The sequence below is a fragment of the Manihot esculenta genome, chromosome 15, assembly GCF_001659605.2.
Source record: "Manihot esculenta cultivar AM560-2 chromosome 15, M.esculenta_v8, whole genome shotgun sequence".
Lineage (NCBI taxonomy): Eukaryota > Viridiplantae > Streptophyta > Magnoliopsida > Malpighiales > Euphorbiaceae > Manihot > Manihot esculenta.
Window position 1 is genome coordinate 7,164,122 of NC_035175.2, and position 13,329 is coordinate 7,177,450.

Sequence of the window (13,329 nt, forward strand, 5' to 3'; positions counted from 1 at the left end):
AATCTTTTTATTGTTAATTTTGATTAGGACTCAAGTTTGTGTTAAGCCCATTGATTTATGTATGTAAAAATTAGTATCAAATAGTGCTGAGCATCATTGAATCGGATCAATTTAAAATTAAATTTATAAAAATTAAATTAAATAATTTTAAATAAAAATTAAATTAAATTAATTTAATTTAATTTAATTGGATTGATTAAATTTTTTAATAATTTTTTTTATCTTTATATTTTATTTATATTTTAAAATTTAATTAAAATATTTTAATTTTAATTATAATCTAATCTCTATATTATTAAAAATAATATATTATTATTACTGATTAATTTAATTTTTTGTTTTTTTTATTATAATTAAAATTTTTAAAATTAAAAATTAAATTAAAATAAATAAAAAATCAAATAAATTGATTCAATAAATGTTTTTAATTTAAACCGTGCAACATGCATCCCTCAATTAGCGCAATTCATTTCAAAAAAAAAAATCTAATAAAATTATATGTAAATTTATTTTATTTAAAAATACAAAATTTATAAATTTAAAAAGACAATTTTATTTTTAAACAAGAAATTCGATAGAAATGAATTGAATATATTTTGAAATCTTTGATTCCAATGGAGGGTTAATGAAACTCCAATGTAAATTTAGAATATAACTAAAATTTATTATTTTCATGACCTGCGGTGAGCAAACATGCTTCTCCTCGTCTCAGGCTAACTTCTACTTTTTGAACTCTAGGTAGATTTTGGATGAGACATACTTTGAGAGAAACTCATAACAAACATTCTGTTGTAGGATCTGGGAATGAAGGCCTGGAAGTGATGACAACTGCTGCAATGAATCTTACCCAATTAAAGAATCATTTTAAGAAATGGATGTTTTGATTGATTGAATGTACACACTCAGATATAGATAAAATTTTTCAAAAACATTTGCGAACTTCATAACTTTTGGCAACTTGCAGGACAAGGGAAGAAGAAAGAATTTGCTGATTGCTACGAGTCGCACTAGCACACTTACATCATGACACTTCAAGAAAACCTTGTTATTGCAACTTTGCTACCTCTTTGGCTTAAAACTTTTGTACTGACAATCAAAATTAATTGTGGGAAAGAAAATGTCTGATTGGCAACTGTACAAAAAATTCTGAAAGTACCAGGGAAGCACCACAAAGTTGAATTTTATAGCGACTTTTCGTAGTATCTGAATTTTGATGAACTATCACCCGCAATATTATTCCGTATTTATGTACTACGAGTTGGAGCCGCCAACTGTAAGTATTCACAAGGACGGCATCATGTTGAACTCTTTTACCTGAAGAATAGGCTGCCCAACCACTGGTTGTGATCAACTTTAGACTTCTTCGAGTTATTTACAAGAGCTCCCATTCAGAGTCGTGTATCTGATGTATCCGGTAATCAGGGTCAAAGGTTACACTGTTGCTAGATTGCAACTGACCCTGCAATGTAGTATCCTGGCTGCCCTCCATATCAAGGTCACCGTACCAAATTGCTAGCTGCTCATATTCCTTGCTGAGCCTCTTATTTGAAGTAAAGGCGTCCTGGACTTTTTTCTTATAAAGAGAAAAACAAAAAAGGGATCAGCATGATTACAGAAAATACTGTTCCATGCTTCCAAGCTATTCATGAACATCTAGGTTAATGTGAGCCCTAGATTTATTATAAACGTGAGACATGTCGAGATTGCAAAGTTGAACTTCTAAACTAATCAGCCCATTTTTAGCAAGCTATGCAGAAAATTATGCTTGTTTAGTTTTGGACCATTTTATATTTAAGAAAATAGTAAGGCTCCTATCCTTCTCTTCTGCCCTCACGTGTGATGCATTTGAAAAGCATAACTGCAGCCCTGAACACAAAACATGCATCACAAATGAACATGCCGGGAAAAAGAGAGAGAATAAAACATGCAAACCTTGTATGATCTGAGTTTGCGGATTCTTCGAGAGACTTCATAAAGCATACGGTTATCCACAATGACACAGCTGTCCTCAAGCTTCACCTTATCAGCCATATCAATATTTTCCATTCCAAAGTCTGTTATAGTATCACCAAAATTACTGGAGTAATTGGAGCACCCTGCACATGGTTCTCATATTAGTAAGAAATAACACTTCCCATATATGAAAGAGGGGTCATTTGTGCTCTCTTCTTTGCAAGTCCATTGGAATAAATAAACAACACCATAACACAAACAAGTCCACATGTCAAAGTCACAACATGTGGAAGTCAAAGAGACTGAATGAGTTATAATATTCTGCTAAGCTTCAAGGTGTAAGAGACATTGAACAGTCACAACAGTATAAAAGAACCATAAACACATAATGCCAGTGTCTTCTGTATTTGTAAAAAATAAATAAAATCATGCTTCCTAGTTAATGAACAAATAAAATCTTCTCTATTTGTCAAAAATAAGTTATCCTCCTCAATAACAGTCATCCATAATGATCTATTGTCATCCAAGATGTCGTATTGGGACCAGAAAAAGGTTTATCTGTCTTCCACTTTACAGAATTTTTTCCTTTAATAGAAGTTCACACCTAAAGGCAGTGTATGCAAATATGGATCAAGTCTCCAAATCCAAGACCGTCAGTGAGATAATTCAAGGCACCTACTGAGATAAATTCAAACACACAAGCATATTCTAAAGGCACTTTCATAAACAAGCCGAGAAGGAATACATCACATAAAAATAAAAATTGGGAAGTACCAACCTGTTGATTCCAATGACAGGACACTGTTGGAGCAAGTATGCACTGCCTCTGCTATCTCTCTGTTACCTGGTACAATTGGAGCAGACATAGAAGACACAAGCACATTGGAACTATCAGAATCATTGCCAGCCACATTATTTGGGTTACCATAAGATGCTAGATTTGTGACTACGTCATTAAATGAATTCTCAGGCAGAGTACGAGGTTCTGTGAACATGGAACCATAGGAGGAGGCAATTGAAAAAGCCATTTCAGACAGAGCTACAGCACTTGAGTCATCGGACTGAGAGTCAGAGTCATCTGCAGGGCTGTAACAAACTATTTCCACCTTTTGATGGGCCTGAAACTCCTCTCCGTCAAATGAAGTTGCAGGCAAAAACTCTGCCACAGAAACAGGTGAATGTTCATGATTAGAACCAGAAAATTCACTGGACAGCAATTTTTCTTTCTCATGAAGACCAACCGACTCAAAAGCCACAGTTGCATCAAAGTTATCCTTCATTATAATTGCTTCCCTGCTCAATCCAGAGTTCCAGTTGGTTGAGACATCATCAACATTTATTGGAGCAGAGTCAGATTCTACTCCCTTGAGGCCTTCTTCAGAAGTTGGAATATTTGATTGATTTACAAGTTGGTGTATACAAGTCTCATTACTGAGTGAAACATTATCATTTTTTACAGGAATGGAGTCTGATTCTGCTCCCTCAAGGGATTCCCCATAAGTTGGAGCATTAGATTGATTCACAAAGTGCTGTCCACTAAGCTCATTACTGGGTGAAACATCATCAATTTTTTCTGGAGCAGAGTTGAACTTTTCCCCCTCCAGGGATTGTACAGAAGTTGGAGTATTTGACTGATATACAAGGTGGTGTCCACTAAGCTCATTACTGGGACGATTCTTCACAGTATCAAAATCACTGGGCTCCACAAGTGACTGCTTTATAGGAGCAGTATGGCCATGATCTTCCTCAATACCAATCCTTGATTTAATATAGGTACTAACAGCAGCATTTGCTTTTAGAGCCACTGCCTGGGTTTCACACCTTACTGGATCCACTATAGGCGGAATTAAATCTTGAACATCAGCACAAATTTTTTTCATGCTCTCTCCCACTGTGTGCAGCTGGTTTTCAACATATCTAACAGCATCCTGTAAAAGAAAGCAATTCAAGTATAAGACCAATTGCCAAATCATGTCTGACAGATTATTGTAGACCAGGATACAGCTAGCAGAAAGAAATTCCTCAATGTTTGATGCAGGACTTCAATCTTCTCATTAAGAATAACTGAGGACTGATTAAAGCCCGTGTCCAGGAGAGATAGAAGAAAAGGAGAAAAGAGAAAAACTGATACCTGTTTCACAATGTTATCCACCTCATAACACATTGTTTCAATCCTCTGGCAAATGTTGCCTACCCAGGCTACACCTTTAGATTTTAAATCCATTATAAATGTGTCTTATGCTGAATGTCAATAGTGCTTCATACACCCACTTACAGCACAGATACAATTCCCAGGTCAGAACTATAACATTAACCTGCAAGCATTGAGATATATCATAATCCAAATAGACAAACTTATCAAAATTCAAATAACTTGGATACTTCTAGAGGACGCCTTAAACAAAATAATAGATCTCCAGTTGCAAAGAGTTACCAAAGAGCTGAAGAGCAAACAAAATAAAGAAAATCAACTTGTAAAAATTTTGAAAGTGGAAGGAGATTCAGAGTGCACAAGAATCACACTTTTGAATCAAGTTGAAGAAAATGATTAATGGCTGAACATTTGTAGACGTGTTCTTAGCCTTTCAAAACATTGACTTATTATCAGAATTTAAGTTCCATTCAAGATAATAACATGGCAATTAAAAGCCCTTCCAATTGAATAAGTCCTTATAATAAAATGAACTACAACAGAATAATAAATCAGCTAATCTATTTCTGATGCAGTTAGCTTCATCAGCTACACCGATAAAATAAATAAGCATTGAAGCTCCCCAAAAAGAAAAAAGATTGCATCAGACGGCCAATAGGAGAAGCGTCTCATGCCGAATTCACGATTGCAAGCATCCAAACAAAAAGGAATCAAATTAAATGTAATCCGAAAGAAAAATTTCTCACCAATGACCATACGAGCACTGAATATGACAAAACTCCAAGTGGATGATCAAACAAAAACAATTCATCAGAGCTAACTCAAAAATTCCATTTAACCATAGTTCTATTGTTCTTCGGAAGTCCCCTCCAAACCCCACACCCCCCCCCCCCCCGGTTATCTTCAGTATTATAGAATATAAACACACACAAAAACATAAGACATCAACGGCAAGAAACTAATAAACATATTAAAACACAATCTCTGGCGAAGGTAGAAAAAGAAACTCGCCTCTCGTAAACTCTGCAACTGAACCAAGATAACCGCCAATAACCCAACACATGAAAGGCGATCACTGAGAGAGAGAGAGAGAGAGGGGAGAGAGATTGAATTACCGGGGAGCAAGAATTAAGGGGACAGAGTGATGAATAATGATCATCGCTGGTGAATATTGGCTTAGCAGCTGGTTCCACAGGGAGACGACGAGGGGTTTTGGGATTTAAGTTTATAAATAGGTTTCATAGCTGTTTGTAATTTATCGACACGGACGGGGCTTTTACAGCATCTGCTCCTCATCAAATTAGCGTTTTCCCAACGTCGTCGTTCCCGTCCATGACTGTTTATGATTCTTTTTTTTTTATTCTGTCGAAGGTAATTTACCAATTTCTACTTCATAAAAACTCTGAGGCCCATAAACAATCCATATCAAACTTTTGGAAAGCTAACTACTAAAGCCCAGCTTAAATTTCCATGTCCAACGCCAAAAAACATTAGAGCTAATCGAGGGAATATGAAGTTGATCTTGTTGTCGCCTTTTCTGATTTAGCTTTTTGTACACAAATTTGAAATTAAAAAAAAAAAATTCAATAAAAAAATAGAATTCAGCGTCTAACAACACCTAGAGATCAACAAACGAGAATCCGCAAAAACAAAGGATGAGCCCAGCACAACCTATATTATAAACCGGTAGAGGGAGGTGGCCAAGCTTAGGGGAGGGACACGAACAAGGCTCACCAATGAATCTCTTACGCCTTGAAGGTGACCACCTGGAAGAGGGACAAAACAGCTGTGGAGTTTTTCAGCATTAAGCCAATTGAAGAAACCCTCCCCAAGCCGATGAGAACAGATAGTAGGTCATTTTGAAGCACGGCCATCAAAGACCCTCTTTTCTACCTTTAGATTGTTGAATCAAGGACATAAATGTCGGATTTAAGCTCTTCACTGAAGTCCATGACTCTCCGTCTACTTACAACTAGAAGACACTTCCTGCGGAGGAGAACTGAACTCTTGCCTAAGCTCATGTTATTTGCTGCGCTGACTTTACTTTTGTCAACGAGTTCAAGACCTTTCTCCACCTCTGACCATCGTACGATCAAATCTAATAATTTTTATACCTCATACATCATTTTGACATTTTTTTCATATTTTTCGCTCTAAATATAAATGAAAATGTGTTTCTTAAATGAATTTAATGCTACAATGAAACAATCACCAATGTCCAAAAATAAAATAAAATTACATTTCTGGGTATTTGAAAACGCTAGTAACCCATGAATGAGCCTTATTGTTGCTTGCCTTCTTGAAACTCAAGAAGATCCTCCAACAATTTGTCATCCAAATACTCAAACTCTATTACTTCTTGCCCTCCAGAAGAACCCACTAGGCCGTAACTCGCAAGAGGAGCAGCAGAGACCGATAAGGAGGAAGAAGACGAAGCAAATGACGGCAGAGAAGTGTGGCTATGGTATTGGTATTCATTCGGGAAGTTGAGAATGGCTAAATGACCACGAAAGGCAAAAGCAGCTCTATCATAAGCTCTAGCAGCCTCCTCCACCGTCTCAAATGTTCCAAGCCACCGACGTGCACCGTTTCTTGTTGGGTCACGTATCTCTGCAGCAAACTTCCCCCATGGCCGCCTGCGAATCCCCCTATACCGAATCTCTCCGGTTGCCCTGTCTTGCTTCTTGTTCCCTCCTTGAGTTGCTTCCATATGTATTCTTGTTTTTCAGGTGTTGTTGAAGAGCTAAAAACTAACTAAACGGTATAGCAACTTTGATTTCAGTCTCCGTGGGAAAATTGATTAATTGTCATATATATAAAAGAAAAAAAAATGTCATTTTTTTAAAAGGATGCAAAGAAAAAGGGGGTCTTCTTTGACGGTTGGATTCTTGTTTGAATTTGCAGGAAACTTCTTCTTCTTTCTGTTTTTTTATTCCTTCTTTGTTTAATTATATATATGAAACTTTTTCATCAATAGATTATGTTCAATGGATGTCGGGCAGATTAAGATTCATAAGTGGACGCTGATGTTTTCGCTGACCTAATTGCCAACATTTGTTTATTTTAATGTTAGGGCAAAAATGCAATCAAATAATTTTAATTTATTGATATACATTTTCTTCATTAATTTGTTTTAATGGAAATTGATAATTAATTAATTATCATAAATAATAGCCAATAATCGTTGGGTCTCATATTATTTGAGTTGAGTCAGAACCCACAAAAGTAGATTATACTCTGATTTCGGAACGCTCTTAGACAGGTTTGCCCAACGGTTTCACTCTGGACTTCAACATGCATAACAGACTGGATCGTCTACGAGATCAAGTCCAGAAAGAAAGAAGTCGGTCCGGTAATGGGATTAGAAGAGAAATAAGCATGCTCTATCCCTTTGCAGCCCTATTTATATGCGTATTTGGAGAAATTAAATGGCCGCCTAACATAAATAAGATGACTGATAATACTGTACGTATAAACCTGTCCGATAAAGATGGATGCCACAAAAAGGCCGCAAGGTATCACTAGCAAGTCAAAAAAAAATAATAAAAAGAAAAAATCCTTAATATACTGTAAACTATTTTTTTGAATCTATCTCAAAATATCAATAGCAAATTTTATTCTTTTTAACTTTTCATCCGCTCGTGAAAATCTCTAAAAAATCTAATTTTTAAAATATGTATAAATGAATAGGAGATAAACAATTCAAAACTTAATTTCCTATGTACTTTATTTTATTTTATATATTTTATTGAAGAAGGTAAAAACTATTTGGGCAGTTGACAGCTGCTTTCAAAATTCAAATGAATAAAAAACAATTATAGAATTGAAGCCCAATAAATTTCAAAAGCCCATTGTTTTTTATTTCAGACTTTTAAAAAAATAAAAAAGAAAGAAAGTAAAACAAGAGTAGATAGCAAATAATTAATGGATAAATATGGATACTTTTGGTGGCGGAATTAAATTAATTAAAATTGCTTAATTATGAGCAAAGCCAAGAGCCATGCCCATGGACGACAAAGTAGAATTGACCGTGATTCCAAGTTTCCATCTCTGACGTTTTCAACCATATTAAAAGACAATCATTTTTTATTTATAATTTAAAAGTTTACACAGTATATTATTATTTAAAAATAAACACTACGTACAATATTTTTTTATAAAATCATAAAAAAATTATTATAAAATTATAAAAGTAAAATTAAAATTTTATGTTAAAAAATTGTAAATTTCACTGTTTTTTTTTTTCAAATAAAAACCGATGAATTAAAAAGGTGGTTTCTTTCTGAAAAGTCTATTTTAATTTTTGGAGAAGTGAAAGTATGGCTTTCTTATTTTAAAAGTATTCGACTATAATGAAAATTTTAATAAAAATGCATAATTTAAATATTAAAATTAAAATAAATTAATTAAAGTTTATTCTTTTTATTGTGATAACATTTCGTCATAAATATATTTTTAATAACTTTTATATATATGTTATAAATTTTGAAAAGATAAACGGTACTAATTACATGTAATCAATTTTATTATCTCTGTTATATACAAAAATGATTTTATAATTCATAAGACTTACCTTATTATTTCACTTTCTTCTTTTTTAATTATCTTAGTTTTCAGTTTACACTAATGAGAATAAATATTAAAGTAAGAGTAATTAAATCATATAAAAAATAATTTACTATTAAAATATTTTTAATTATAATTTAAATATTTTTATAATTAAATCTAACTCTAAAAACGATTTCAATACCAATAAATCAAAATTTATTATTAATAGTATAAGTAATTTAATTACTTTCTTAATATAAAACAATTAGACTCTCGTCACCTACGGGCTGCCAACAAGCTTTATCTCAACTGAAACAAACCGTTTCTAATATTGGCAAACGGCGTATTCATTTAAAGTATGAAGCAATAGTTATGCATACGTTTAAACATTTTTTTTTTTAATTTAGATAAACACTTCAATTATTAAATTAAATCAAATAAAACATTTAGAATTTTTAAAAAATATCTTGTAAGCCACATAAGACATTCAAATTCTAAGATAATATGAAAGAATCCTTATTAAATCACAATTACATTAATGAGAGTGATTATAACAAAAACAATAATAAGTTATTGCACTTCAAAAGTTAAGACCTCATGAACTAAAAAATTTTTGTACATGGTTTCACTAAATTAGAATCATAAAGCAAATTTTAATTCAATATCTTTTAATCTATTTCGATTAGATTTACACATTTTAAAATTGGAAGAATTACTAAACCCCACTTCAAACAGTTCAAGAACTTGTTTGAAAAAAAAAATGTTTTAAGAAATTATATAAAATTTGTGTTAAGGGCCAAAATCAGCTTCTTTTTTTGTTTCTTTCTCATAAACGAGGCAAAATACACACGCCAGGAAAGAAAACAAAAATCCATATATCATGCAGCATGCAGAGGAACATAAAAACCACGTATACACAAAGGTACCTCATACGATGGGCAAGTTGTAACAGAGAGAATATATGTTGAACTCTATACTAAAAACTGTGGCAACATTTGACTCAATATAGCACCATGCAACCATGATGACAATTATAACATCAATAACCCACCAGCCGATTTGGACATCAAGACCATTAGCTTCAAAAAGACCAGACATAATTTCCCCTCGCATATCTACACAACATGCTAGTGCCTAGTCTATTCAAATTATCTTTCAAGCCAAATAAGGATCTCCACCAGGTATGCTTCCGTCCCATTTTCAAGAGTAGTTATTCTGGTAGTCTGATGGTGCACCTTGGTGAGGCATGCCTCCATTGTTGGGCCCAGTTGGGAAGTTCTGCTGCATGTTCCCAGGCATGTTATTGGTCCATCCTGGACCCTGAGGCACACCTCCCATGTTGCTGGTAGGCATGCCTCCAAAGTTGTTTTGAGGCATTCCTCCCATGTTCTGTGGCCCACCCCCATAATTGTTAGGAGGAGGTGGCGGCGGCGGCCCACCCATATAGTTGTTAGGGGGTGGTGGTCTGCCCATGTAGTTGTTAGGCGGTGGTGGAGGAGGTCCGCGCATGTAGTTGTTAGGTGGTGGTGGAGGGGGGGCGCCTGGTCCATTCATGTTGTTCTGAGGCATTCCAGCTATGTTGGATGCAGGATTCTGCATGCCCTGATTATCCATTGGAGCTGCCCTTGTGTTCTGGAAATCCCTGTTCTGCATGTTTTCCCTCCTCCTTTCATAGTTTCTTGACCTGTCAAAGTTACGAGGCCTATCGTTGCGTCTATTTCTCTCATTTGCCCTGGCATTATTCCTTATCCATTCTTCATGGTACTTTGGATCATATGGAACAGCTTTGCCATCAATAAATGGTTCCCCTATAACATAGGCACTATAAAGTTCATATCATGGACTCATGGTGCTAATAGCTAATATAGGTCCTATAAAGTTGATATCACAGACTACATGGTGCTAATTGCTAATAACAAGAAAGAGTAAGTGTGTAAAGGATGACTAAAGTTCACTTGACAATTCAGTGTAAAACATTTTAGCTGTATAATGCAGAAAAAATTTTTTAGCATAGATGCATGCAGTCTCCATGTATCTGTATCACTCAAAGAAGAATGCAAAGCAGGCACCTTCATATAGGGTGCATGAATTGTAAAAGACAGTGGATATACTCTATGTTAAGAGAGAAATGGGGTGGTTTCTAAAATCAATTAATAGCATGTGACCCATCCAGGTCCAGCAATAAGCATTGAGTTTTTAACCAACACCACTCCCAAGACCCAATGCTTGAAATCAGTATAAACGAGTGAATAACCAAATGTTATTAATTGCAGTTTAAAGCAAGAGCATCATCAGGAATAAGACCTTAGAAATATGAAAACCTCATAGCAAAATGACATAAAATGAAAACAAAATTCCTATTTTTTAACAAAGAACAAGTTTCCTATTAGAAAAATAAAAGGAAAAAGCACACAAAAGATAACATGCGACAGATGTCTCCAATTCCTAGATGAATGGCTATTCAATTTAGCAGTATAGATTGCTTTCTGCGGCTCTTTTTTTTTTCTTTTTGAAGAAGTTTCTGCAGCTCTTTAATGCATGAAATAAAAGAAAGTATCTGACCTCCATAATCTTTGTTCTTAACATCCAAGTATGAATCAGGAAGAACCCAACGAACTCTGGGCAATTCTGAGTGATGGAAGAATACATGAGACATTTCTTCAATACTACCATTACAAATAGTAAGAACATTAACTTATCACTTGAAGCTAGATATACCTTTAATCTTGAGAGAAAGCTCTTCAGACACAAGAGCTCCAAAAGCATAGTAGCATCTAGTTGAAACCGAGTAGATCTTCTTCCTTGCTTCTTCCTCACTGTAATTCAAGAACACATAATATACTAAAATTAATGGTATTATTAACAGCCAGAGCATTTTTATTAGCAAACAAACTGATATGAGATAGCAAGCATTGGAGGCATAAACTACAAGCAAGTAGATTACAGATGCAAATAAGAACCTACAGTTTTATGACCAACAAAAGCCTGCATAGCCTGGTTTGGTCAAGCAGCTGAAGACATTTCAGCCACCTGGTAGCGCATTACCCCAATCCCCTAATAAAAAAATGAGCATGCCTAATGTGCTCCATGCTCCACTAATATAGTCAAAATAATTTTAAGAATCATGTATAAGAAGAGCCTAATATAGTCAAAGATGAAAAGCAGCAATCTACACTACCTCCATTTAGAACTTAAGGTTGGTTTAATGTATATTAAAAAAACATAAGTGCAATGACAGCCCTAGATAAAACAAACATAAAAACAATGATGAACTAAGACCAAAGAAGCTTGTTTTCAAAAAAAAAAAAAGACCAAAGAAGCTACAAAACTAACTGGGTTCCTCAAATCCTACCCCAACTAGTTCCCTTGTACACAAGGAAAGATATAAATTACTGAGCTGAAATTTTATAGATAAGAAAATAACTAGTTATATTTTCTTTTGCCGTTCACAGAACCCAAATACCAGGAATCGTTTATAAGAGAACAGATCACCCAAGAGTAGCTATTCAACAACATAATTACAGAATCCATGAATTCTAAATTCGGAAATAAAGAACATGCCTGCCCACAACCATTGCTAGGGTTTTAATATAGCTATCGATGATTTCATCCCTAGTAGGATCGCCCTCTGGTTTCTCCACAACAACAAGCCAGTGTTCAAAATCGCATCCATCCAACAAGATGGTCTCTTTAGGAGGCCTGTTAGACCAATTAGGGCTGGGATCATTAAGCGAGGACGTCGTCGTCCGGGTCGCGAAGGACCGGGTAGTGAGAGCCGTAGAAAGATTAGAAGATGTTAAGCTGGCAGCAGCGGAAAGGGGGCGGAGACCACGGAGGAGAGATAAAGAACGAGAGGCAGGATTGGGTGTGGGAAGGGAAGATATGGAGCGAGAGAGAAAAGAAATAATTAGGCCTTTGTTGGAGGATGTCGGCCTGCAGAGTAGAGAGTGAGTGAAGAAGCGAATAGCCATTTTCCGGTGAGAACCCTAGCAGAAAGAGACTGGTGTTATCTGGAAGCGGCGAAGATACGTAGGGTTTTGAGGCGTTTTACAAACTGCAGGAAATGAAATAGCTGAATTGCCCCTTCAGTTTAGGGGAAATGACATTTTGGCAATGCAGACAAACATTAGATGAAAAGCAAACATTAATCTTTAGCCCCTGAGATTTATCACAATTAACGAATACGCCCTTCTCTTTTTGAAAATTAACAGATTCATCTCTAAATTAATAAATTTGATTATCATCCCTGCATAATATACAACGTAACTGTTTATAAAAGCAAAAAAGAAAAAGAAAATGTAAATTACATAGATTCAATCCCAAATCTCAAATATACAAAAACTGAATGCATATTGAAATGAAAAAGGGTAAACTAAATCAACTGAATGTGGATGAACCCTAAACAGGGATGGCAACGGATCGGATATTTTCGGGTACCCGATCCGACCGAACCCTAATAAAATGAATTTGGGTAATTATAATCGGATTTGAGACGGGTTCGGATTTTAAAAATAATATCCGTTACGGGTTCGGATCGGATTCGGGTTTTATGTACCGAGTACCCACCACCCGAACCCGTTTATATAAATAATTAATTTAATATAAAAAATATATTTTATAATAATATTTATAATTTTTTTTATATATTTTTATTTAAAAATTTAAATTTAAATATT

At 34.7% G+C, this 13,329-nt stretch overlaps 3 protein-coding genes across 8 annotated transcripts; all 3 read right to left on the reverse strand.

Annotated features, from left to right (window-relative positions):
* Nucleotides 1-925: 925 nt before the first annotated feature.
* LOC110602615 lies at nucleotides 926-5,830 on the reverse strand. 6 transcript variants are annotated; one of them, XM_021740179.2, is made up of 5 exons: nucleotides 5,221-5,830; nucleotides 4,085-4,268; nucleotides 2,732-3,881; nucleotides 1,933-2,096; nucleotides 926-1,573 (listed from the first exon to the last, which is right to left on the reverse strand). In XM_021740179.2, the coding sequence occupies exons 2-5, from the start codon at nucleotides 4,175-4,177 to the stop codon at nucleotides 1,373-1,375; spliced, it is 1,608 nt and encodes a 535-aa protein (XP_021595871.1). In that variant the 5' UTR covers nucleotides 4,178-4,268; nucleotides 5,221-5,830; the 3' UTR covers nucleotides 926-1,372. The 6 variants fall into 6 exon arrangements, with proteins under 6 accessions (XP_021595871.1, XP_043806916.1, XP_043806917.1 ...); XM_043950981.1 differs by having other exon boundaries at nucleotides 5,117-5,830; XM_043950982.1 differs by lacking the exon at nucleotides 5,221-5,830 and adding an exon at nucleotides 4,852-4,969.
* A 140-nt stretch (nucleotides 5,831-5,970) lies between these two features.
* On the reverse strand, nucleotides 5,971-7,122 carry LOC110602617 (ethylene-responsive transcription factor ERF098). The gene has a single exon (XM_021740184.2). It carries the CDS (start codon nucleotides 6,813-6,815, stop codon nucleotides 6,387-6,389), a length of 429 nt encoding a protein of 142 aa, XP_021595876.1. The 5' UTR covers nucleotides 6,816-7,122; the 3' UTR covers nucleotides 5,971-6,386.
* Nucleotides 7,123-9,507: 2,385 nt separating this feature from the next.
* Nucleotides 9,508-12,726, reverse strand: LOC110602616 (multiple organellar RNA editing factor 8, chloroplastic/mitochondrial). The gene is made up of 4 exons (XM_021740183.2): nucleotides 12,215-12,726; nucleotides 11,372-11,469; nucleotides 11,216-11,281; nucleotides 9,508-10,461 (listed from the first exon to the last, which is right to left on the reverse strand). The coding sequence occupies exons 1-4, from the start codon at nucleotides 12,622-12,624 to the stop codon at nucleotides 9,854-9,856; spliced, it is 1,182 nt and encodes a 393-aa protein (XP_021595875.1). The 5' UTR covers nucleotides 12,625-12,726; the 3' UTR covers nucleotides 9,508-9,853.
* Between the last annotated feature and the right edge of the window lie 603 nt (nucleotides 12,727-13,329).